Below are 27,801 nucleotides of genomic sequence, written 5' to 3'. Positions count from 1 at the left end.
CCACTGGCAGGTGAAACTAAAACTAGGGGGCACAGCCTCTAAATAAGGGGGAGCAGATTTAGGACTGAGTTGAGGAGGAACTTCTTCATCCAAAGGGTTGTGAATCTGTGGAACTCCCTGCCCAGTGAAGCATTTGAGGCTACCTTGTTGAATGTTTTTAAGGCAAAGATTGATAGGTTTTTGAACAATAAAGGAATTAAAGGTTATGGTGAGTGGGCGGGTAAGTGGAACTGAGTCCACGAAAAGATCAGCCATGATCTTATTGAATGGCAGAGCAGGCTCGAGGGGCCAGATGGCCTACTCCTGCTCCTAGTTCCTATGTTCTTATTATGAATAACTGGCTTGATTTTAACCATTTCATACAAAAGATAAAATAAAGTTTGATCAGAAAAATAATGCTGAATGATGTATTAATCAGAAAAATAATGCTGAAGGAAGTATTAATGGAATTTCTATAGTGCCCCCAGTTTACTGATTTGTGCAAGGAGTGTTTATCTTTTGAGATAGTGCATTCCAGCAAGCAGTGAATACAAACACTCCAGATTAATAACTTTTATAACTTATCCAGTCCACATAAGATGGGATGGATTTGAAAGTATCCTCTGGTGTTTCTATAGTAGATCCATCAGTCAGATAAAATCAAGCATATTTGATTGGCCTTTCTTTGATTGTTACCACAACTCCCAATGGAGTTGGAATTGCCATTCCACAAAGTGAAAAAATATGACGAGTCAAGCTAGAAGACAGAACCTCCTTGCAAATGCCTTAAACTGTGCCAACCGTCAAATTATATAAAAGGTTGGTGGGACAGCATCCTCCAATCACCATTTTGAATATACAGATTGGTGAGCTTAAGTTACCACCGACAGCTCAATCCACTATTAGTCCCAATCTCAGAAAGAGCATAGATAATAAGGAAAGAAAAATCACAAATTAAGCTGCACCATTCTATGCACACATTTTAAACCCCAACTGTGGCCATACAGGTGACTCAGCAGTGGTACTTGGGTCTAAGTATTGGTTACGTGCTTAACCTCCTAACTGAGATATGGTGCAAAGGTAAACTAAAAGTGAGGAAAATGAAACCTGAACAGAAATGCAAAGTAAACTGCTCAGCTTTAAGGTTGAAGTTTAATCAAATTTTGGCGGCTGGCAAATTTGTTCGCTTGGACCACCTGAAGCTCAATGATTGGCATCTTAGCGACAAACTCACCGCGCCCCTCCCATCAGCCCGGTCCAGAGGGTGGCAGGTTAGGAGATGGTACGTTGCTGGGGATCTGTGTTGGAAGAGCTTCCCGATGCAGTGCCAGTAGCCAGGTTGTTTTACCAGTGGTACGAATAGCAGTGGCGCGGCCATCCATCAATTGGAGGCAGGAGGCCAACTTAGCCAATTAAGGGGCATTTTCTTGAGTACTAGGCTAGCAGGAGAGCGATCCCCTGCTATGTGGGAAGACAACAAGCTGCAGGGAAGGGGCATTCCGGGACAGGTTCCATAGCCTGGGGAAGGCTGCCTCTATGGGCCCGATATTACTGCTGAAGGTGAGGGTCGGGGGGAGGAATTCACCATTCATAGCTAGACCAACCTGCCTGCCTCCAGCATGGAAAATAATTTTCTAATTCACCTCACAATGAAGGAGACCCCCCACTTCCCCCTCGCTCCACACCCCCACCCAGTTCTCCTGGCAGCCTTAGCCCCCATCAACTTTCTCAGGGGCACTGTTGAGGCCTCAGAGCTCTTAACCCTTTGATCGGGCTTGCAGTTCAGAGAGCTAGCCATTTTTCTTAAGTACATGTGGGCCCACATATTATCCTGATGTCGGGACTTATGCCCTTTGCAGAGAATCATGGCCAATGTTTCTGGCCATCATGAGGAGAAAATTGAATGGGCTGACGGCTGGGCATTTTGACTGAGCAATATATGACGGCTGTAAAAGATTTCTATTAAGGCTGAGGACAGAATGAGGGAAAGCAGTTTTCTCACAGCTTTATAGCTCAGCCCTCTGTCAGCTGATTACTGGGCAATGTTAAGATCAGTCAGTGAGATTTCAGTAGGTCACATATCATCCTGAATCCAGGGTGGTGTGGCAGCAAATGGCCATTGCAAGAAAGGGAGATCTGCAAAGATTTTATTTTAAACAACAAGTTATTAACCACTAAAATAATCATTAATGGGTTGGATATCTGCTATTTCAATTTTGAAACATACTGATGGAAGTACGATGCAAGTAATATTTGATAGTTAATGCAAAGAATACTAAAATTCTGAAACATTGAACAATTGGTTCACTGACTTTAAAACTGGTGAATATTAATTTTACTGAATTTGAGAAGTTGTTCAAAAAAGGCAGCAGGTGGCACCCTACAGCTAGCAATATGAATGTTGTAACAAATAATATCATGTGATCTTGGTTATTCAGAGCACAGTCAAAAAGCTCTTGATGCACTCTTGGTTACAGGATGCTGTTAAGCATAATCTTTTATTGACAAAGAACCACCATTAACTCTGCTCCTATTATAGGCAACTGCAAAACCCTGCTTTCATTATAAAGAGCGACTCACTATCAAGTCTAATCTTTCTCACGGAAACAGCAGTAGACATTGAGCTTCAGAAAATTATTTCGAAGACTGCGTTCATATTAATATCAATCCCAAGCCTTATTGCTGTTGTCACCTGCTTTTCAATGAAGTGCAACAAGAAATTTCTATGCTTTCTCCACTCGAATTAGAAGAAACACCTTGGGCAGGATTTTCCGGCCACACTCACCCAAGACTGGAAAATTCCTCCCATGGTCAATGGACCTTTGCATGATCTGCCTCCCCTTTCCCCCCCTCCCATCACGCCCCTTCCTCCCCCCCCGCCCCCCCACATCCACTATGGTTCCCGTGATGGCGTGGTGGACAGGACGGGAAAATTACACTCCTTGGGTGGGGATTTTCTGGTCCCTCCATCCGGTGGGATCTTCCAGTCCCGTCGAAGTCAACAAAGATTTAAATGGATTGCCGGGTCCATCATGGGAAAATGTGCCCCGGGACCAGAGATTCTGCTTGTTATTCAAATTTGGGTGGTATGGAAAGTGCATCTTAGACAAAGCATCACAAGGTGGGTAATAGTAATAGAAATAATGGAAGAAAATTTATGTTATTGACTAACGGTACCACTGAACAAAGCACATACCCGGGAGTTAACTGGAAGCTAAGTTGAAATGATAGAGGTTTTTAAAGGAGAGAGGCTTAGTAAAGTGCAGCAGGTTCAAAGAGCAACCAAAGCAGATGCAACTTCTACCTCAAATGTCAAGATGAAAGGGGGGAGAGATGCACAGAAAGAAAGAGTCAGGCAAGTAGGAGGGGATCCAAGGCTGGGGATGGTGTTGAGGAAAGGTGAAGAAAGGCCACAGAATAATTTGGATGAGGGCTTTAAATTTATTCCTATGTGGTCCAGGGAGCCAGAGGAAATCATTAAGGATTTAAGTGATGGGCAAGCAAAGTTTTGTGTGACACCATATGGGTGGCTGAATTTTGATCAAGTTAACATTTATGAGAGTTAGGAGGACATTGAAGAAATCTATTTTTAAGTTGACAAAAGAGGAAATAAAGGTTTGCTGATGGAGTGGATGAGATAGTTGTAAAGGTGAATAACAATGCAGAGACCATTATTTGTGGCCTTGTCGCATGGTCCAAATTTAAGCTGAACAGGACATGGACTTATTTATGAGCAGGTTCCGGCTGAGCGTGGGAGCAGGGGAGAAGATGGAACCAGTGTCAAGGAAACAGAGATTATGATGGAGGCCAACATACTGAACATTTATCTTTGCAACATTTAATTGAAGGAAATTTTGACACATTCATGATCTCTTGCTTGGCAGGCAGTTGGATGGCGTTGGAAGGTAAAGCAATCAGTAAGGATTGGCAACAACACCTCCTCCACGATCTTCCTCAACACCGGTGCCCCACACGACTGTGTTCTCAGCTCCCTACTATACTCCTTATATATGGCTGTGTGGCCAAATTCCCCTCCAATTCGATTTTCAAGTTTGCTGACGACACCACCGTAGTGGGTTGGATTTCAAACAATGATGAGACAGAGTATGGGAATGAGATAGAGAATCTGGTGAACTGATGCAGCAACAATAATCTCTCCCTCAATGTCAACAAAACAAAGGAGATTGTCATCGACTTCAGGAAGCATAGTGGAGAACATGCCCCTGTCTACATCAACGAGGACGAAGTACAAAGGGTCGAGAGTTTCAAGTTTTTAGGTGTCCAGATCACCAACAACCTGCCCTGGTCCCCCCATGCCGACCCTATAGTTAAGAAAGCCCACCAACGCCTCTACTTTCTCAGAAGACTAAGGAAATTTGGCAGGTCAGCTACGACTCTCATCAATGTTTACAGGTGCACCATAGAAAACATTCTTTCTGGTTGTACCAGTGCTTGGTATGGTTCCTGCTCTGCCCAAGACGGCAAGGAACTACAAAAGGTTGTGAATGTAGCCTAATCCATCACACAAACCAGCCTCCCAACTACTCTGTCCTCACTTCCCGCTGCCTCAGCAAAGCAGCCAGCATAATTGAGGACCCCACGCACCCCAGACATTCTCTCTTCCACCTTCTTCCTTTGGGAAAAAGATGCAAAAGTCTGAGGTCATGTACCAACTGATTCAAGAACAGCTTCTTCCCTGCTGCTGTCAGACTTTTGAATGGACTTACCTTGCATTAAGTTGATCTTTATCTACACCCTAGTTATGACTGTAACAATACATTCTGCACTCTCTCGTTTCCTTCTCTATGAACGGTATATTTTATCTGTATATCGTGCAAGAAACAATACTTTTCACTGTATGTTAATACATGTGACAATAATAAATCAAATCAAATCAAAACAGTGGAGATGTACACCTGAGTGTCCTTAGCATAAGTATGAATGTGGACTCAAATATCTGTGGACAGATCAAGTTGAGGACAGAAAGGATGATCACACAAGCCTGGGTGACTATCAGAAGGGCAAGTCTGATAGGCAACTGGAGATGGATTTGCTGCAATTGGACCGATTGGAGAGCGACTTCATGGAACTGAACAACAAAGAGACAATGGAAGATGATGGTGTAGTCAATGGGATCAAATGTTCAAGGAAGATTAAAGAGGACAGAGTCACAGTCACAGCGAATGGCCTCTACATCTTTGGTCAGGACAGTTTCAGAGGCCAGAGTGCAAACTGGACTTAAAGAATTAGAACAGCAAACCTTGCTGGGCATATGGCTGGGGGGAGCAACCACAATTTGGAGGAACAAAATAATGAGGACGCTGCGGACCTGAAATAAAAACAAAATGCTGGAAATGTTCAGTAATTCGGGCAGCATCTATGGAGAGAGCAAACAGCCATGTGGAAAAGTTTAAGGAGGCAGAATCAGGAGCAAAATCGGAACAGGGCTTGACATATCACCCCTGAGCAAATTTGCTGGAGGTGGGGTGAGTGCAGCAGAGCCTACCGGCCTGGCAGCAGTGGTTAACCAATTAGGCCCATTATTTGGCCGCTAGAGAGAGAGATGCCACTCAGATCTTCTCAACAGCAACTGGGACCCTCACTGAAACCAGAGCCTACATTTTACAAGGAGGCCAGGAGATCATTGGTGTTTCTTCATCATCACCCCAAAACAGACTCGCTGGGATGTGATGGCCACAGCCACAGAATATTATGTGGAAGGTATACCCCTCTGGAGGGGTTACCTTCCACGGTGATGGCCCAATACGGTGGCCCTAAGGAAGTTTTGGGCTGGAACTTTTCGGCCATTCATGCTGGCACAATCTTCCAGCTCCGGCAATGGCACAGCCCTGCTGCGGGTCGCATTGGGGTAAGTGGTGCATTCAATGGGAAACCCTTGGTCACGGCGGGACAAGAAGATCCTGCCTCCTGCCAATGGTGGGCTGCCTCTGCCACCATGAAACACACGGCAGGTTGCATGGAAAATCCCGCCCTTAACTTTACACCAAACTGAAAAGTGTCTTCATTTTGATGTGCTGTCACACTCTCCTGTCTGTCTTGGGAGCACCGGCTTTAGGAGCACCTACCTTTCCTGATGGCAACACCAGCCAAACACCACTGACAACTCTTCCATTGGGCCTTCTACTTTATCATCATCCATAACTGGACAAGATTTCTGGAGACGACTTCTTAATTAACGACCTTGGGGAAGGTTACAGGCGAATTCCTGCAAAAGTCACTTCCGGGTTTCTGACCCAGAACTGATGGGATTGCAACCCAATCAGAAAAATCCAGCCCAAAGTTTCAGGCCAATGTAACTCTTCACCAAAAGGTCCTGCTAATGACCAATGACCTGAAACACTGGGCAGTATTTTCTTTGTGGGAGAAAGAGCCAGTCAATACAATTATCCCCAGAGTATGGCTAATGAATGGCTGGAGCACAGACATGAAATCCAATTCAGGATGGCGGATGGGCTTCTGGAGCTGGGTGGACAATTAGAGCTGCCCCAGTTTCAGAGGAACAACAGGAGGCCATGACTAGTAAGTGAGAAAGAGGGCACTTCAAAATAGAGGCTCCAAAGCTTCAATTAAGGAAGGCCCCTTTGTAGCCAGGCCACCCTCTCCAGTGTGGTTCACAGCGGAAGTTGCACTTAGGAAGGCAGGAAGGACCTCCGTCTCTGTCTAGAGAACTGGCACCTTGTCTAACTCTAGGAGGAAACCCTCAGGCAACTAAACTGGTCCCTTCCACCTCCCAGAATCATATAGCGCAGAACTCCTGCAGGGCAGAAGAGGCCATTTGGCCCTTCGGGTTTTAACTGACTCTCTGAGAGAACATCTTACACAGGCCCTTTCTCCCATCCTATCTCTGTAGTCCCACACATTTACCATGGCTAATCCCACCTAACCTGTACATCTTGGGACACTACGGGGCAATTTAGCATGGCCAATCCACCTAACCTGCACATCTTTGGATTGGACTTTGGAACATAGAGGCCATCTGCAAAACCCAATAGCCTCCTTCGATTGGCCTGATGTGGTCCTGAACTGATTTGATTAGCTACTGCCGCATATGGGGTGGGATGAAGCTGGGGACCTGCTCGCCTCAGCCTGGCTGGTGCTTATGATCCAGCCTGTTTATTCTATTTCTCTCTCCGCTGATGTTTTCAGACCTACTGAATATTTCCAGGATTTGCTGTTTTAGTTCAAAAGTTGGAGGACTTTAGAGAAGAAAGGAGGCTAAAGAATAATTACAGAAATGAGAACAAGGGTGTGATGATGGGACTTTGGAAAGCATGGTACCTGAACAAAGTATACTATTAAGAGTCTGAGCATATATAAGATCATGAAGGATAATTAAACTGTTAGGAATTCAGTATTAGAAAATAAATCTGTGAATCCTTTGCATGAGCTAATGCAGGTGAGGGGTTTGCATTGAAACTAGTATTTATGTCAATGACTTACCTGTGAAGAGATATTCAGCAAAATCTCATTGAACTAAATAAAAGGTTTATTGATGATTAGACTTGAAACACGCAATTCATAATCGCACTGACAATGGAGCAACTAATACTCTATAATCTATGAAATGTCATTGAAGAAAACAGCACTTACTTCATCTGAGCTATCAGAGCAATCATAATCTCCATCGCATCTCCATCTGGCAGCAACACAGCGACCATTGGCACAGGTAAACTCATTCAGCGAGCAGGAACGCAGTGCTGATATTTAACAAATAAGCAATTAATTTAATAATTAATTCCATTCTATGGAAGTCGTGTTCCATCATCTCACAAACCAGGATCAGTGGAGTGTCCTGAATGCAAAATGTTGTTCTGCCATTCTAAATTTTACAACTACTTTAGTTTCAATGAAATTTGAAACAAAACGATAAATCATAGAAGGTAATCCAATTATGAAGATTTAATATGCAGGGGTGCATGAGCATTGTAAAAAATTCAGAAACTCTTTGAAAAACTAATAAATACCTGAATCTTAAATTAGATGATTCAGCAGAGTGAGTGAGCAGAGAATTTAGAAAGTCTTGATAAATGTTGGCAGTGCGAGGGCAACCATTAATATGTAAAGGTTGATATACATTTTGATAGGAAATGATTATTAATGGGATCTGGCAGAATTTCTGCTTTGCATTTCAGTTAATCAAGATAATCTAACTATTATGTACTAACATTTATTCCTCTACCAACATCACTGAAAGCAGCTTCCCCAGTCATTAATGGGCGGCACTGTAGCTCAGTGGTTAGCACTGCAGCTTCACAGCACCAGGGACCTGGGTTCGATTCCCAGCTTGGGTCACTGTCTGTGTGGAGTTTGCACATTCTCCCCGTGTCTGTGTGGGTTTCCTCCGGGTGCTCCGGTTTCCTCCCACATTCTGAAAGACGTACTGGTTAGGTGCATTGACCCGAACAGGCGCCGGACTTGTGGTGACTAGGGGAATTTCACAGTAACTTCATTGCAATGTTAATGTAAGCCTTACTTGTGACTAATAAATAAACTTTAACAATGGTGCTTGTGGGATCTTGCTGTGCACAATATTGGCTCTACTTTCTCTATGGCAATAGCTACACCACAAACACAATTTGCTGGCTTCCATTCCAATTTGGAGAAAAAAACTGAGAAATTCCTCACCGCTCTATCTAGACTAATTGAAACCTCAGCCAGAGACCATTCTGGTCCTTGAAGTATTTACCTTTTGTACTGCTTCTTTAAGGTGCCTTGGAATTTTTACTATATGATAGGCACTATATAAATGTCAATTGCTACTAAATTAATCCCAGCAAACCAAGGAGGAGAAGTAATGTCCCTGGGTAAATTGAGAAGAAAAAATATTTTCTGTTGAGTCCTGTGTTTCTGACAGTTTCCTGACATTCAATGCTCAACCCCCAAAAAACTGTTCAGACTGATTCAGTGGCAAATTCAATTGTACTCTCCCTATTATTACTGATCCCATTCATCATCAACATAATTGCACTAATCAATAACAAGCTTCTGAATTTGAGATAATCAAATTTTATTTATTCTTTTGTATGTTTCATACCCATCATCAAATAATCTGAAATTGAATATTAAAGAAATGTTTCTGAGAAGTAGCATTGTTAACAGCAAAATCTCAGAAGATAAATTTCTGTTTAATACTCCCTATAAGGAAGTTTTAGAATATGCACTTACTACAATAAGGAATGTTGTTAAATGTGTTGCATAATGGATATGTGGCATTTCAGACCTTTTGCTCCCCTCAGTCTACTACTCTACGCTGTATTTTATAGGGTGACTGCATTTGTTTCAATGGGGGACCAAGGCCTTGGACCAACCTGAAAGACTGTCCTGCGTTTCCCATCTTGGAAAGCCATTATTTACTAATTATGTATGCAGTAATACTATGTTTGATCATCTTCTGCGACGCTATAAAATTTGCACCAGAAGATGGGGCCAGCTCATCGCTATGTGAAAGCGCTTGCTGGAGTTCTGCCGGACTATTTTCTGGAGATCCACATTGCTGGAAAACTGAAAGGCCTGACTCAGTCACCAAAGGGCACCTTTCCAAACTCGTACCTTGGAAAAGTTTAGAAGGCTGCGGTGACAGCTGGCGATCTTTTTGAGAGGTAAGGCACACACTATGCATGTCTAACCAAGCCAGCTTATTATCATGGCAATGCAACTTTGTACATTGCACGGAATGTAAAGCAAGAATCGAGCTCAGTTACCCCGAAGAGAAACTTGGAAGAGCTCAAAAAAAAAGTCTGAAAAGAATGCAGGCGTACAAATGGTCATTTGGCTACGAGTTGCATTCTTGTGCTTGGAATATTATGAGACTGAAATAGTTTCTTTCATATGTTCACTATTCTGCAGTCATTGCAAGTCTGGCAGTTGTAGCCTTGGGGAATGCCTCACTTGCCAAACCTCCTCTGTGACATTGGTTTGTCCGCGTATCTGCATTGTGAGATCCAACCATGTAATTTTCAAATGTAGCTGCAGGGAATTGGCCTATGAAAGTCTTCAGATTTCAACAAGCGCTCCAAATTTGATGGTAATGATAGGGGGTGTTGAAAATAGCAGAATAATGCTCCCCGTTATTTCATCCAAATTGGAAAATGACTATTTTTGTTAATACATAATGATTGTATCAACAACTCTTAGGTCAAATAAGACATAAGCCTCCCTCTAATGCAACATCTGTCCCTACGTCAACTCAGCTTCAATATCACCTTGGGCAGTATAAACTGGAACTTCCTTCATCCTCTGTCTTTAAAGATTGTGCACCAAAATGACTAATCAGTAACTTTGTGGAGAATCTGTGTTGTGTCGTGCTGGCAACTGAATTCTAAGCAATCTATTTTCTATCATTGTCAACACTGAGAAAATTATGTTTCTTCCTAAAATGTTAATCAAATGTCAAAGCAAATGTTGAACTTACCACATGATTCCTCGTCAGAGTTATCTCCACAGTCGTTATCATAGTCACACTGCCAGTGACCAGGTACACAACGATTGTTCTTGCATCGGAACTGATATGGCTCACAAGTTCGCTCATCTGTAAAACATTTAAGTCGTGCAATGATTTCAGCAGTCTCTTGGAATACTTACTCCAGAAATACCTTTCACATGGTCAACTTATATAAATGATGAATTGGCCATTATATCATTAGTGGCAGACTGATATGAGGGGCAACAATTAATGTTACCCTAGGAGTGGGCTGGGAATTTGAGGAGGGAGTGCTGTATAATGGGGTGAGAAGTTGCGGAGTGGAGTGGCTGACACCTTCCCATCTCTCCCAGGCTCCCCCTACCCCACCCCCCCACCACCCACCTACCAGAAGGTCAATTGACATATTAACTGATCGTGGCCTAAGTCTCGGAACTCGAGGAGGCCCTGGCAAGGGGGAAGATGGAGTGTTGATGGAAAAAGCAAAATGGCTTCTCGCAGATCCTTCCACTGCTATTGGTGGATCCCTCTATTGGGTACAGGGTCAACCAGGGATGGGTGGGGGCTACGCCATGTGGGAAAATTGCTAGGTGAGCCCTATCTGGCATGCTTGCATCAGGTGGATTGGGTCCCTCCATCTTGGGTACTCTGTGTCCAAAGGAGGGACCTGTTGATAGCAAGGAGATTAATCAGCAGAAATCCCTGCTCTTTACAGTCGCCCACTTTCTGTCTCCAGCACCCTTGCTGGGGCCTTCCTGAGTTCTGGGGATCTTCAGCCTCAGGCCGACTACAGTATTGACAGAGGCCACCACTCCCAGTGCTGCTGTCAGTTCTGGAGAGCTGCTGGTCCCTGATTACCTGGCAGTTTGCAGAGTTGGGACATTCAACCCACAGGAAACATTTCTGGAGGGAAACTGCCTCTGCGGGTGCCAGGAACCCTGACAGCAGCCCAGAAATGGCTGCGGCGGGGGGGTTCCCAGTCTCACAAGTGCGACTGTTAAATTTTACTCTTGATTTTACTTCTCGGTCTTATCTGTCAGATATTGTTCAGGTGAGGATTGGTAACTGCAGCCAGTGCTGATTTCAGATATAAATTAAAATCCACCTTTTTGGCGCACTTCACAGACAACGGCCACCTTATTCCGTAGGCTTACATTAACACTGCAGTGAAATTACTGTGAAAATCCCCTCGTCACCACACTCCTGCTCGGGGACACTGAGGGAGAATTTAGCATGGTCAATGCATCTAATCAGCACGTCTTTCAGACAGTGGAAGGAAACAGGAGCATCCAGAGAAAGCCCATGCAGACACAGGGAGAACGTGCAGACTCCACACAGACAGTAACCCAAGATGGGAATTGAACTCAGGTCCCTGGCGCTGTGAGGCAGCAGTGCTAACCACTGTGCTGCTGTGCTGCCCACCCTTCACATCTTCTCTAAGGTAATCCTGTTGTGATTCGGTTCTACTCACATTTATACAAATGTATGTTTGATTTAGAGTCATTCATCTGATAATAGATCATTGCAATAATAAAGGCCTGAAGAAACAAAATTCAACTGTTGCAACACTTACTTCTGTTTCAGTAAAATTTTGAGATAGTCGCATTAAAATTGACTAAATAAGCAATTGACTAAAGGGGCGGCACAATGGCACAGTGGTTAGCACTGCTGCCTCACAGCGCCAGGGACCCAGGTTCAATTCCGGCCTCAGGTAACTGTCTGTGTGGAGTTTGCACATTCTCCCCGTGTCTGCGTGGGTTTCCTCCAGGTGCTCTGGTTTCCTCACACAGTCCAAAGATGCGTGGGTTAGGTTGATTGGGCATGTTAAATTGACCCTAGTGTCAGGGAGATTAGCAGGGTAAATACATGGGATTACGGGGATAGGTCCTGGGTAGGATTGTGGTCCGTACTGACTCGATGGGTCCAATGGCCTCCTTCTGCCCTGTAGGGATTCTATGAATCTACAGCTTGGTTTTCATATGAAATTCAGCAAAGCTTCTACTTTGATTGCCAAGGACTGATTGCTTTACACAACTGTGTTGCCTGTTTGTTATGAATGAGTTCTTCAGGAGATATCCCCATGCTCGACATGCTTTGCAGCACAAAGCTGTTTCGCAAGGACCGCACATTTCAGTAAGCAAACAGGAATGCTTCATTGTGCTGTCTGACTGGCATTTATGAACTCAAAGCTCTGGAAGTTGAACTGCATTTCTGATGCATTATTTATTAACTGGTGCACAGAATCATAGTGGAGAATTAATTCCATGTCACTGATAATCAGAGAGTAACTTGATTCTTAGTGGCTGAACGTTGCTCTTTCTCATTTTAATGCCAACATCTTTCCAATGAAATGCCTACATTTTACAATGCATTCCTGGTGCACAGCACAAGAAAGACCACAGAGTCCCAATAAGGTGACAGAACTCATTAGTTTTTTTTGATTAACTTGTGTCTTGATGAAAATGAAAAACTGCAGCTGAAGTGGAGTGAATATAATTGTGTTATTTTCCGAATAAGTAGATTAATAAGAACCTTTAATACATCCTTTTGCAAAAAACAACAGCTCACAGTCGAGGGCAGAGTTCTTGCGGGGTCAGAATGCAGGAGAGCAGCTTTGTTTCGTAATGCAAGTGATGAGATTATCCGATGAGTGCAAACTGTTGCCATGAGACTGAGGTGCATGTTCTTGGCCGCAATTGTCTTTTAAAATGCAGCAATTAGATGTAAACGGATTTTTGGCAGTCCGAACGTGTAACACCAATCCTCTAATGATCACGGGCACTGGCAGGAATGACATTGCTCTTCACAATGTAGGTGCTGCGTTTATGCAAACGAGCAGAAGCAGGTCAGGAGAAATGTGAGGCATTTCTCCGCAAGATAATTCTGAAATGTCTGTGACTGGTTTTGCACTCACACTTCCGAAAAAGCACAGCTTGCTTGTAATGCCATTAAAAAGCTTACTGTGACTGTGTGAAACAGGCAGTGAGTTAACAATGCTAATTACATGACAAATTTATTGCGATGTGAACAATTCATTTTAATTGGGTGACGGCATTAGTGTAAGCTGGAGGGAAGTTGTTAGATGAAGTCCAGTACATGCACATTTAATCGTTATACGTTAATGACTGCCATAAATGATTGGCATTTCTTACTCCACACATGTACAATATCCAAGGGTAAGTTATTGTTTCTTTCCCCCCCCCCCCCCCAGAGGGTCACCCCCAAACCAATTTCCAATGTGAAAAAGGCTTTTAATGAGCATGTCTGGTCAATTTGACCAAGATCTGAATCCCGCATTAAAGCTCGCTGATTCTCTCTGTCTGCTATTTCACAAAATATGGTGTATGATATTCATAGAAAGACCAGGTGCAGCTCAGTGTTCAACATCACAAAAGGTCAGGAAAATGGATTCCCTCAAAATGTTTGCTGTGTGGAATTCGAAGGCAAGCAAAATTGCAGTGCTACTGATCTATTTATTCTGAACACTTTAACCAAACTACAGCGCAAGAGTATAAATGAACATTAATTGGAACAGAAATGTAAAACCAGTTTATATATAAGCATGCAAAACACACTCTTGTGTTTGTTCATGTAGAAATATTTTAGATTTTGGGCATTTCTTTTCCAAATTCCATGTGTACCATCCTGAACCACATATTATAATCTACACAATGTAGCAAGTTACAGAAATAGCCTATGTCTTCACTTAAAGCAGAAGCGACTTTTTAAAATCAGATTATAATGTATAATGTGAGAGATGATCATATTTTAAAAGGTAATCAACAAAATTCAATGGGTTCCAAGCTTAGATACTGACACGTACTCTAAGGGCTTCTTCAAATGACAGCTCATAAATGCCAGCAAGGTCAAGATAGACAGAACTCACCAAACACAACAGAAATTATGTATATGCACAAAGACTGCTGACAGATAATGCGCTGTGAAACCTTCAGCTGTAGAAATATGCCAGTATCCTCACTGGTTAAGCCCCATAATTAAACATCCAACATAAATATGTGCTTTTCAACGCAAATTATTTAAAAATTGTTCTTCCACAAGCCATGAATTACTCCTAGACCACTGAGAATATTATAGTGTAAATGATCACTTGAAAGATGGTCGAATGGACTCCAGGTGCCTTGCCCTCTGATATCTCCTACTCTCCTGCAGGTAAATCCTGGAATCTCTCCCTAACAGCACAACACCACATGGACTGCATCATTTCAAGAAGGTGGCTCACCACACTTTCTCAAGGGCCATTAGGGATGGGCAACAAATGCTATCTCCTTTGCATTGCTGACATTGAGAGAGAGATTCTTGTCATCACACTAGTTCACCAGATACTCTATCTCATTGTTCCACAGGACCAGGCTGAGGAGAAGGCAGTTGGTTTGTTCACTACATTTATTTATTTATTTTAAGTTAAATTTGTGTAAAAAAATCGGAGGTTTTTTTTAAAACAGGAAGTGGGCCCAGCAGGAGTCTGGGAAGGTTTTTGGAGGGTTTAAAAGTAGGCCGCACTTTTGAGCGGGCAGCGTCGTTAGCGGGCAGTGTAGTGAGCAGGAGGCAGAGTGAAAGCTGTAGGGCTTTGGCTCACAGGGCTTGGGCGAGCAGGGGTGAGTTAATTCATTTTTTGCTGTTTCTACCTGGTACTGGCAAGGTATCTAGAGGGGATGGGTGTGAAGGCAGTGCAATGTTCCTCTTGCACTATGTTCGAGGTGAGGGACGACGTCAGTGTCCCTGCTGATTATACCTGTGAGAAGTGCATCCATCTGCAGCTCCTCCAAAACCGTGTAAGGGAACTGGAGCTGGAGTTGGAGGAACTTAGGATCATTAGGGATGCAGAGATGGCCATAGACAGAAGCTTCAGGGATACAGTTACTCCGAGGAATGAAAATAGATGGGTGACGGTGAGAGGGGCTGGGAAGAAGCAGTCGGTGCAGGGATCCCCTGTGGTCGTTCCCCTTAGCAATAAGTATTCCGCTTTGGATACGGTTGAGGGGGACGACATACCAGTGGTGAGCCGCAGTGAGAGGATCTCCGGCACTGAGTCCGTCCCTGTGGCTCAGGAGGGAAAGGAGGAGAGCGGGAGGGCAATAGTTATTGGGGACTCGTTAGTTAGAGGGATAGATAGGAGGTTCTGTGGCAGCAAAAGAGACTCGAGGATGGTTTGTTGCCTAGCGGATGGCAGGGTCCGTGACGTCTCGGACCGTGTTTTCCGGATTCTTAAGGGGAGGGGAAACAGTCACAAGTCGTGGTACACATTGGTACCAACGACATAGGTAAGAGAAGGGACGGGGATTTAAAACAGGAATTTCGGGAGCTGGGCTGGAAGCTGAGAGCAAAGACAAAACATGTGGTCATCTCTGGTATGCTACCGGTGCCACGTGATAGCGAGTTGAGGAACAGGGAGAGAGTGCACTTAAACATGTGGTTGCAGGGATGGTGCAGGAGGGAGGGTTTCAGATACGTGGATAATTGGAACACGTTCTGGGGAAGGTGGGACCTCTACAAACAGGACGGGGTGCACCTGAACCAGAGGGGCACCAATATCCTGGGAGGGAAATTTGCTACGGCTCTTCAGGGGGATTTAAACTAATTTGTCAGGGGAGTGGGAAAAGGAGTTGTAGTCCGGAAGTCAGTGTTGAGGGTGGTGAGATATTGGGGAAGGTATCAAGGTCAAGGGTGGGTACCGGTAGACAGGAAGATGGGTTGAAGTGTGTCTACTTCAATGCAAGGAGCATCCGGAACAAGGTGGATGAACTTGGGGCGTGGATTGCTACTTGGGACTACGATGTTGTGGCCATTACGGAGACGTGGGTAGAACAAGGACAGGAATGGTTGTTGGACGTTCCGGGGTATAGATGTTTCAGTAAGTGTAGGGAAGCTGGTAAAAGAGGTGGAGGAGTAGCATTGTTAATCAAGGATAGTTTAACGGCTGCGGAAAAGCACTTTGAGGGGGATATGCACACTGAGGTAATATGGGCTGCAGTTAGAAACAGGAAAGGAGCGGTCACGTTGCTAGGAGTTTACTATAGGCCCCCAAATAGTAATAGAGATGTGGAGGAAGAAATTGCAAAGCAGATTATGGATATGTGTGGGGGTCACAGGGTAGTTGTCATGGGGGACTTTAACTTTCCAAATATTGATTGGAACCTTTGTAGGTCGAATAGTTTGGATGGGGCACTTTTTGTGCAGTGTGTGCAGGAGGGTTTCCTGACACAATATGTGGATAGGCCGACAAGGGGTGAGGCCACATTGGATTTGGTACTGGGAAATGAACCGGGCCAAGTGTTAGATTTGGTTGTGGGAGAGAACTTTGGAGATAGTGACCACAATTCGGTGTCTTTTGTTATTGCAATGGAGAGGGATAGGGCCGGACGGCAGGGCAAGGCTTACAATTGGGGGAGAGGTAATTATGATGCGATTAGGCAAGAATTAGGGGGCATAAGATGGGAACAGAAACTGTCAGGGAAAGGCACTGATGAAAAGTGGAACTTTTTCAAGGAACAAATACTGGGTGTCCTTGATAGGTATGTCCCTGTCAGGCAGGGAGGAAATGGCCGAGTGAGGGAACCGTGGTTCACAAAAGAGGTGGAATGTCTTGTGAAAAGGAAGAGGGAAGCTTATGTAGGGATGAGGAAACAAGGTTCAGATGGCTCGATTGAGGGTTACAAGTTAGCAAGGAATGAGCTGAAAAAGGGGCTGAGGAGAGCTAGGAGGGGACATGAGAAGTCCTTGGCGGGTCGGATCAAGGAAAACCCCAAGGCTTTTTACTCTTATGTGAGGAATAAAAGAATGACCAGGGTGAGGTTAGGGCCGGTCAAGGACAGTGGTGGGAACTTGTGTATGGAATCAGTAGAGATAGGCGAGGTGATGAATGAATACTTTTCTTCAGTGTTCACCAAGGAGAGGGGCCATGGTTTTCAGGAAGAGAAGGTGTTACAGGCTAATAGGCTGGAGGAAATAGATGTTCGGAGGGAGGATGTCTTGGCAGTTTTGAATAAACTGAAGGTCGATAAGTCCCCTGGGCCTGATGAAATGTATCCTAGGATTCTTTGGGAGGCGAGGGATGAGATTGCAGAGCCTTTGGCTTTGATCTTTGGGTCCTCGCTGTCCACGGGGATGGTGCCAGAGGACTGGAGAGTGGCAAATGTTGTTCCTCTGTTTAAGAAAGGGAATAGAAATGACCCTGGTAATTATAGACCGGTTAGTCTGACTTCGGTGGTTGGTAAATTGATGGAAAAGGTCCTTAGGGATGGGATTTACGACCATTTAGAAAGATGCGGATTAATCCGGGATAGTCAGCACGGATTTGTGAAGGGCAAATCGTGCCTCACAAATTTGATAGAATTTTTGAGGAGGTAACTAGGTGTGTTGATGAAGGTAGGGCGGTTGATGTCATATACATGGATTTTAGTAAGGCGTTTGATAAGGTCCCCCATGGTCGGCTTATGATGAAAGTAAGGAGGTGTGGGATAGAAGGAAAGTTGGCCGATTGGATAGGTAACTGGCTATCTGATCGAAGACAGAGGGTGGTGGTGGATGGAAAATTTTCGGACTGGAGGCAGGTTGCTAGCGGAGTGCCGCAGGGATCGGTGCTTGGTCCTCTGCTCTTTGTGATTTTTATTAATGACTTAGAGGAGGGGGCTGAAGGGTGGATCAGTAAATTTGCTGATGACACCAAGGTTGGTGGAGTAGTGGATGAGGTGGAGGGCTGTTGTAGGCTGCAAAGAGACACAGATAGGATGCAAAGCTGGGCTGAAAAATGGCAAATGGAGTTTAACCCTGATAAATGTGAGGTGATTCATTTTGGTAGGACTAATTTAAATGTGGATTACAGGGTCAAAGGTAGGGTTCTGAAGACTGTGGAGGAACAGAGAGATCTTGGGGTCCATATCCACAGATCTCTAAAGGTTGCCACTCAAGTGGATAGAGCTGTGAAGAAGGCATATAGTGTGTTAGCTTTTATTAACGGGGGTTGGAGTTTAAGAGCCGTGGGGTTATGCTGCAACTGTACAGGACCTTGGTGAGACCGCATTTGGAATATTGCGTGCAGTTCTGGTCACCTCACTATAAGAAGGATGTGGAAGCGCTGGAAAGAGTGCAGAGGAGATTTACCAGGATGCTGCCTGGTTTGGAGTGTCGGTCTTATGAGGAAAGGTTGAGGGAGCTGGGGCTGTTCTCTCTGGAGCGGAGGAGATTGAGGGGAGACTTAATAGAGGTTTATAAAATGATGAAGGGGATAGATCGAGTGAACGTTCAAAGACTATTTCCTCGGGTGGATGGAGCTATTACAAGGGGGCATAACTATAGGGTTCATGGTGGGAGATATAGGAAGGATACCAGAGGTAGGTTCTTCACGCAGAGAGTGGTTGGGGTGTGGAATGGACTGCCTGCAGTGATAGTGGAGTCAGACACTTTAGGAACATTTAAGCCGTTATTGGATAGGCACATGGAGCACACCAGGATGGTAGGGAGTGGGATAGCTTGATCTTGGTTTCAGATGAAGGTCGGCACAACATCGTGGGCCGAAGGGCCTGTTCTGTGCTGTAATGTTCTATGTTCTATGTTCTAGTGTGTCATGTCATTGTTTGAAATCCGATCCAGTACAGTGGCGTCATCAGCAAACTTGAAAATCGGGTTGGAGGGGAATTTGGCCACACAGTAAGAGGTGTATAAGGAGTATAGTAAGGCATTGAGGACACAGCCTTGTGGAGCACCAGTGTTGAGGATGATCGTGGAGCAGGTGTTGTTGCCTATCCTTACTGATGATGGTGGCATGGTGGCACGGTGATTGCCACTGCTGCCTCACAGCGCCAAGGACCCGGGTTCAATTCCGGCCTTGGGTCACTGTTTGTGCGGAGTTTGCACATTCTCCCTGTGTCTGCGTGGGTTTCCTCTGGGTGCTCCGGTTTCCTCCCACAGTCCAAAGATATGCAGGTTCGGTGGATTGGCCATGCCCCTTAGGGTCAGAAGGATTAGCTAGGGTATATGTATGAGGTTATGGTGATAGGGCCTGAGTGGGATTGTGGTCTGCACTGCAGGGATTCTACGATTCTATGACTGTGGTCTATGGGTTAGGAAGTCTTGGATTTAATTGCAGAGGGAGGAGCCAAGCCCCAGGCCACGACGTTTGGAGTTGAGTCTCGTAGGAATAATGGTGTTGAAGGCTGAGCTGCAGTCTATGAACAGGAGTCTGGCATAGGTGTCTTTGTTATCTAGGTGTTCCAGGGAGATGGCGTCTGCTGTGGACCTGTTGTGGCGATAGACGAACTGTAGTGGATCCAGGCAGTCTGGGAGGCTGGAATTGATTGTGCCATTTCGAAGCATTTCTTAATGATGGATGTCAGGGCGCTGGACGATAGTCATTCAAGCATGCTGCCTGGCTTTTCTTTGGTACCGGGATGATGGTTGCCTTCTTGAAGCAGGTAAGGACCTCGGATTGGTCTAAAGAGAGGTTGAAGGTGTCTGCGACTACCCCCGCCAACTGGTCTGCGTAGGACCTGAGTGCTCGTCTGGGTACCCTATCTGGGCCAGTCGCTTTCTGTGGGGTGACTTTGAGATGGCTGCTCCGACATTGGCAATGGTGACCTTGGTTACAGGTTTGTCCGAGGCTTCCGGGATGGAGGGCATGCTTTCGCTGACTTCTTGCTCAAAATGGGCATCGAATACATTGAGCTTATCAGGGAGACGTGTGTTGGAGCCAGCGATTTTACATGCCTCTGTCTTGTAGCCTGTTTTGTCTTGCAGAACATGCCATAATCAGCGTGAGTCCGTGTGGCTAGCCTGGGATTCTCGCTTGATCCAGTGCTGTCTTTTGGTATCTTTGATGGATCTCCTTGGATCATATCTGGCTTTCCTGTATCGGTCAGGATCGCCTGACTTGAACGCCTCAGACCTGGACTTCAGCAGGCAGTGGATATCCCTATTCTTCCATGGTTGCCGGCTTCTTTGGCACACAGTCTTCTACACACTTACTAATGAAGTCAGTTACTATAGTGATGTACTCGTTCAAGCTAGTCGCAGAGTTTTTAAATACTGATCAGTCATAGAGTCATAGAGGTTTACAGCATGGAAACAGGCCCTTCGGCCCAACTTGTCAATGCCTTCCTTTCTTTTTTAAAACCCCTAAACTAATCCCAATTGCCCGCATTTGGCTCAAATCCCTCTATACCCATGGTACCCATGTAACTGTGTAAATGCTTTTTAAAAGATAAAATTGTACCCGCCTCTACTACTACCTCTGGCAGCTTGTTCCAGACACTCACCACCCTCTGTGTGAAAAGAATTGCCCCTCTGGACTCTTTTGTATCTCTCCCCTCTCACCTTAAAACTATGCCTTCTAGTTTTAGACTCCCCTACCTTTGGGAAAAGATATTGACTATCTACCTTGTCTGTGCCCCTCATTATTTTATAGACCTCTATAAGGTCACCCCTCAGCCTCCTACACTCCAGAGAAAAAAGCCTCTCCTTATAACTCAATCCATCAATTCCTGGTAGGATCCTAGTAAATCTTTTCTGCACTCTTTCTAGTTTAATAATATCCTTTCTATAACAAGGTGACCAGATTTGCACACAGTATTCCAAGTGTGGCCTTACCAATGTCTTGTACAACTTCAACAAGATGTCCCAACTCCTGTATTCAATGTTCTGACCGATGAAACCAAGCATGCCGAATGCCTTCTTCACCACTCTGTCCACCTGTGACTCCACTTTCAAGGAGCTATGAACATGTACCCCGAGATCTCTTTGTTCTGTAACTCTCCCCAATGCCCTACCATTAACTGAGTAAGTCCTGCCCTGGTTCAATCTACCAAAATGCATCACCTTGCATTTGTCTAAATTAAATTCCATCTGCCATTCGTCAGCCCACTGGCTCAATTGATCAATATCCCGTTGCAATTGGAGGTAACTTTCTTCACTGTCCACTATGCCACCAATCTTGGTGTCATCTGCAAACTTACTAACCATACCCCTTATATTCTCATCCAAATCATTAATATAAATGACAAATAATAGTGGGCCCAGCACTGATCCCTGAGGCACACCGCTGGTCACAGGCCTCCAGTTTGAAAAACAACTCTCTACAACCACCCTCTGGCTTCTGTCAAGAAGCCAATTTTGTATCCATTTAGATACCTCACCCTGGATCCCATGAGATTTAACTTTATGCAACAACCTACCATGCGGTACCTTGTCAAAGGCCTTGCTAAAGTCCATGTAGACAACATCAACTGCACTGCCCTCATCTACCTTCTTGGTTACCCCTTCAAAAAACTCAATTAAATTTGTGAGACATGATTTTCCACTCACAAAGCCATGCTGACTGTCTCAATCACCACCGGAGCCGCAGCCTTCACTCTCCAGACTCCAGCTGGCACTCCCTCAGCCCCCACAGCTCAGGAAAATGCCATGGAAGTGGAGGCCTTCACTCTGCCGGTCTCCACTGTCGAGACCTGCATCCCTGGGAGTGTGGTCTTCTACCCTCCCCCCAGCTTCCACCAAACCCGATGGCCAAATCAGCAAGTTTGGAGCTGGAGTCTCCACCCCACCAACCCCCAACCCCTCTGACCTGGAGAACTGTGACCTCCTGCAGGCCCCATGCACTCCCCCCACTCCTCCCCTTCTACAGTCGCCCCACACTCCTTAAACTCAACTCCCATTGCCTAAAAATCACTACCACTGCTCGTTTAAATGTGCCTACAGACCTAGAGATCCTCCGACCTCCAAAGGAAGACCCTGACCTGTCATTGATCCTGAGGACCCCAACACATGGACCCGGACATCAGCTCAACCGCGTCCGCGACCCCAGACACGTATGTGCATCCATTTGTTAGAGGAAGCTGCTGAAACTGAAAGTTTTCCTTTATTAGCTGCAAGGGAACTGACAGACACTTATTGAAAGCTTTGAAATATTTTCTCTTCCTGCTGTATGTCAGTGATACTAATAAATGCATTTGTATTTTTAAAAAATCAACGTTCGGTTGTTTCTCATTGTCATTTTGTTTATATCACAGGATATGGACGTCACTAACAAAGTCAAAATTTATTCACACTAGCATTAAAAACTGATGGTGAAACTCCTTCCTGAACTGCTGCAGTTCAGATGGCGAAGAAAATCTTACAGTGCTGTTAGGGAGGGAATTCTAGGATTTTGACCAGGCAACACTGAAGGAACAGTTAAATATTTCCAAGTGAGGATGGCATGTGTCTTGGAGCAGTGGTGTTTCAAAACACTACCTGCCTTTCTCCTGCCAGGCGGTAGAAGTTGGGAAATCGTGGTGAGGAAGCCGAGGCAAGTTGCTGCAGGGCATTTTGTAAATGGTAAGGTTGAATGGGCTGCCAATCAAACGGGCTGCTTTATCTTGGATGTTGTCAAGCTATTTGCATATTGCTGGAGCTGCATTCATTCGGGCAAATGGAGAGTGTCCATCACACTTCTGACTTGCGTTTTGTCAATGCTGGAAATGATTTGTGGGGGGCTGGTGGATGTCAGAAGGAGTCACTCAGGACAGGATGGTTAGATTCTGATCTGCTTCTGTAGCCTCGTGGAGCTTCTGCTGAATGGTAACCCGCAGGATACAGATGGTGAGGTCTCCCTGGGCATTAAGTGTCAGGAAGAGATTGTCAACAATATATTCCATTCTTTTGCTACTTAGAGTTATGGATACGCCATCACTAAATATGTTTAAGGCTAGAATAGAGAGATTTTTGGTTTTTCAGGGAATTAAGGGATATGGGAAGCAGGCGGGCAATTGAGTGGAAGCCCAAATTCAACCATGATTGCATTAAATGGCAGAGCAGGCACAAAGGGCCAAACGGTCTACTCCTGCTCCTGGTTCTTGTCTTCTTATGTAGTAGCTTCAACAGGTTGACAAATTATTTTTAGGTATGCTGGGTTCTGCTCTTGGCATAATCTACAATGCTCCTCACCGAACCAGGATTGACCATCTGGTTTGATGGTAATGATAAAGCAAGGGACACACAGGCCATGAAGTTACAGATTATGATGGAATATATTTCTGCTGCTGCTGAGGGTCCTCAATGCATCATGAATACCCAGTTCTGAGCTGCTCGGTAGGTTCTTAATCTATCCCAGCGAGCATAGTGGTACTGTGGGTGCAACATGACTTTGTCTCCACAAGGACAGTGTGTGCCCACTCCTACCTATACTGTCATCGACAGGTCAAATAGGTTATCTCGCTTGATGGTTCTCTCACCACCTGCTGCCAGCCCAGTCTGGTAGATACATCCTTTAGGACTCAGCCAGTTTAGTTAGTCACATTGCCACTGCACTACTCTTGATAATGGGCATCAAAGTCCCCTGTCTAAAGTACAATATGTGCCCCTTTTACTCCTCAGTGCTTCTTCCTCGTGGTATCCAACATGTAGGAGCAATGATCCATCACCTCAGGGAAGGCAATCGGTTTATTTGCCCATTTTTGACCTAATCTTATGAGACTTCATAGAATCCAGAAACAATATTTAGGACTCCCAGGACATCACCCTCCTGTATATGCACCGAAGGATATACTGAAATACAGTGATGGAAGAAACAAGAATCACGTAGTCAGTAAAGCACAGAAGGAGGACATTGGCCAGTTCTCCGTAAGAGCAATTTACTTAGTGCCACTGCCCCACCTTCTCCTCATAACCCTGAACATTCCTCCTTTTCAGAAAATAATCCAATTCCCTCTTGAGTGCATTTATCGAATCTGCCTCCACCACATTATCAGGCAGCGCACTCACTGCATGAAAAGTCTTTCCTCATGTCACAGTAGCTTATTTTTCCAATTACTTATCTGTGCCCTCTTGCTATCAATCCTTCCACCAATGGGGACTGTTTTTCCCTATATACCCTGTCCAGACCCCTCATAATTTTGAATATTTCTATCAAACTTCCTCTCAAACTTTTCTTCTGCAGGGAAAACAACCCCAACTTCTCCAATCAATCCACATAACAGAAATTCTTCATTCCTGGGATCAGTCTTCTGAATATTTTCTGCACTCTCTAATACCTTTACATCTTTCCTAAAATGTACTGTGCAACACTGGACTCAATACTCCACTTGAGGACCAAACAGTGTTCTATACAAGTTTATTGCAACCTTACTCTGTGCCCTTATTAATAAAGCATACAGCCTCTCAGGTTGCGATATGCTTTGTTAACCTTTCTCTCAACCCTGTCCTGTCACTATCAATGATTTATTTATACACACCCAGGTCCCTCTGCTCCAGTACCCCCTTTAGATTTGTACCCTTTATAACCTTTATTTTTTTATGTCTTTCTGCGTTCCTCCTACCAAAATGAATCACTTCACACTGCTCTGCATTGAATTTCATTTCAACAGGTTTATTTGGTAGCAAATGCCATTAGCTTTCGGAGCGCTGCCCCTTCGTCAGATGGAGTGGAGAGATATCCACTCCATCTGACGATGGGGCAGCGCTCCGAAAGCTAATGGCATTTGCTACCAAATAAACCTGTTGGACTTTAACCTGGTGTTGTTAAAACTCTTACTGTGTATACCTCAGTCCAACGCCGGCATCTCCACATCTTGAATTTAATTTGCCATTTGTTTGCTTATTCCATCAACTTGTCTATCACCGTAATTCTACCACCTCTTCCACCATGGAATCGGAGCGGGCGAGGGTCCGACAACAGAAATCTGCATTGAGTCTCACTCAATCAAGGCTATAAAATCCCGCCCTATATCTTTGTTGAAGCTCTCCACTACCTTCCTCACAGATCAAAATGCTTCTAAATTTTATACCATTCACAAATTTTGAAATTGTGCTCTGCACACCAAGGTCTGGATCATTAACAAATATTAGGAAGAGCAATGGTCTCAAAATTAATTCTTTAAGATATATTCCTTAATATATTGAAGCAAAAGAAGAAATTTTAAGACTGCCATATTGCACTGTTTCACAGAAAGTGACACTCAAATGAATTTGGATGAATACTTGAGCAAAAATCGGAAAATGAATGCAATTTTGATCACATTTTTTTCCCTAGATCACCAATTACCTGAAGGGGAAATTCTACCCCCTAAATCCTAGATTTCTGTACTTTCACAGCACACAACTCAGGATGATTACAGTTCAAATACATGTGTAATATTGAGGCTACAAAAATTGAGATATTTATCTAATTCTGAAATGAAATTGCTGTGAAGTTTACAAATAGGATAGCCACTTGAAGATTGCACAAGAGGAAACTGGACTTCCTTAGCTACCTCTTTTTAGATACAAAGCAAGAAGATATCTTCATTTATTTGTTGCTCATCTTAAAATCTTTTCGCATGGAATTCACAATCAAGTCAAGCAAATATCCTGAGACGCTGACGAACTAAAGACTAATTATGGTGATTTGCAAATGCACTATTGACTTAAAGAATAGAACTATTTGAAATAATTGCCATTCCGATTATGTTAATTATGTTCATTGGACAGTCAATAACAGATATAATTAAAGTCAAAGCTGGTAAAAAAGGCTCCATGGAATTCATTAAAAATCATCAGAATTCTAAATAATGTTTCGGAGGGATCATTCTAGTCTCAAACAACGAAATGTTGATTCCATAGGATCAGTAAGAGTTTTGATTGCTCCTCGAAGAGTGTAAAATTTATTTATGGAAGTATCACACAAAAACTGGACAGAGTCAGCCCGTTCAAAGAGGAAATAATCCCTGCATTGGAATGCATAGGTCCAAGACACACTCAGAATGGGGCCTTGATCCTCAAATAAAGTATCGCAGAGATCTCTTGCATGTCTGCAGGATCTTCACTCCAGTGGAGGCCATGCTTTCAGGCCTCTAGGCCCTAAGCTCTCTTCCTAAGCATCTCAGCCTCTCCACCTCTGTTCCTTTAAGATGCTCCTTACAACCCATCTCTTTTCCTCAAGCCTTGAGTCATCCCTGCTAATATCATTAAAACATATATGTATATCAGTGAGATATTTCCTGCCTTTTGCACAGAGAGAACAATTTGGTGTGTGTCTTGTGTGATCATCAGGAAGATACACAACACAAAAAGGCACAGATCAACAGCCCTGTCAGGAAATGCCAACAAGTCCCCTCTATCATGGCAGAAGTACCTGGACTCAATGGAAAATCACTCAATTTAAATGCACATCTTGGAGGCACTGAATATATTGCATGCAGCTAGACTAGAGAAGGAAGTGTCCTGGACCTCTGTGGTCCAAGCTGATGCTCTGGCCAAACAAGATAGCTGCTCTTCATTGGAGCAGTAAGCCACAATCCTGACCAAGACTCCAATGTCACCCCCAAACCACCTCTCTTAAGATGATACTTTACTTTCTTCCCAGCATGCTGATTACAACAAGCATAACTAATTGGGATCCAAGAAACTCCTGGACATGGCGGGGCATAGCCCCAGCACTACTACATTGATATCTATTACCTTGTTCGGGATGTTCAGACATTCCATCCGATATACTGTTCAGATTGTCCTGGGAAAGGTTAGGAGTCTGTTTATCCAGATCCCTGCCTGATTTGCAGCTCCTCTACACTCAATCAACATTCAAGATGGGACTGTACTTGAAGGGTGGATAATTTTTAATTTTAAACACTACAGCTTGAGCCTATTTGTTCATCTCAGGTATCATAGCAGATAATTTAACTCCTTCTGTCAATTTGAAATTGGGGGTTACTGTAATCTGCCTTTAAGAGATGTCACTAGAAAGGAAATGCGTCATGACCTGCCATCACAATTTCTGGGCACAGCAGCAGATTACCGTTACACTTTAAAGATTCAGATTAATCAGTTCTCTGCACTTATGCAATGGTAAACAATCACGAACATGTATTGTAGTTGTACTTCTTTCAAAGGGAAAAAGTACCTTTAAAATAAAGGGATATTATGACCCGCCTTTAGATGGTGGCAGAGTGAGGCGACTTCTTGCAAGTTGTGCTCAGCATACCCTCTAATTCTATCTTTTACTCTCATTCAATGTTTCTAAAACTCTATTCTAAGTAATTTAAACTCTCTAACAATGCATGATTAACCCTAGCTGTGACTGTAACACTATATTCTGCATCCTCTCCTTTCCTTCTCTCTGTACGGTATGCTTTGTCTGTATAGCTCAAGAATCTGTACTTTTCATTGTATACGAATACATGTGACACTAATAAATCAAATCAAATTAAGGAAATTCAGCATGACATTACTTGAAGGAAAGTATATCATGTGATACAGTCTTAGTTTCACTTTTGCTTCGCGCAGAGCACACACGCGCACACAGCTCTGATGCTGATTTATCCCACAGCATAAATTCTGATTTATACCACTGTATAACTGTTCTCATGTACCTAGTCTTAGTAAGTGAATGCACAATGCATTTATCCAATCTCTTAAGA

General features: G+C 44.1%; 1 protein-coding gene across 1 annotated transcript in view; it reads right to left on the bottom strand.

Moving 5' to 3' along the window:
• Positions 1-27,801, bottom strand: part of LOC144504127 (low-density lipoprotein receptor-related protein 1-like) — a 1,391,705-nt gene that overhangs the window by 135,009 nt on the left and 1,228,895 nt on the right. Inside the window, exons 70-71 of the mRNA XM_078229303.1 lie at positions 10,412-10,528; positions 7,591-7,697 (exon numbers count right to left, since the gene is read on the bottom strand). Coding sequence (XP_078085429.1) covers positions 7,591-7,697; positions 10,412-10,528 — 224 coding nt within the window. The remainder of the gene's footprint in view (positions 1-7,590; positions 7,698-10,411; positions 10,529-27,801) is intronic.

Source organism: Mustelus asterias, chromosome 14, assembly GCF_964213995.1.
Source record: "Mustelus asterias chromosome 14, sMusAst1.hap1.1, whole genome shotgun sequence".
Classification (NCBI taxonomy): domain Eukaryota; kingdom Metazoa; phylum Chordata; class Chondrichthyes; order Carcharhiniformes; family Triakidae; genus Mustelus; species Mustelus asterias.
This window is presented reverse-complemented; position numbering and strand designations above follow the sequence as displayed.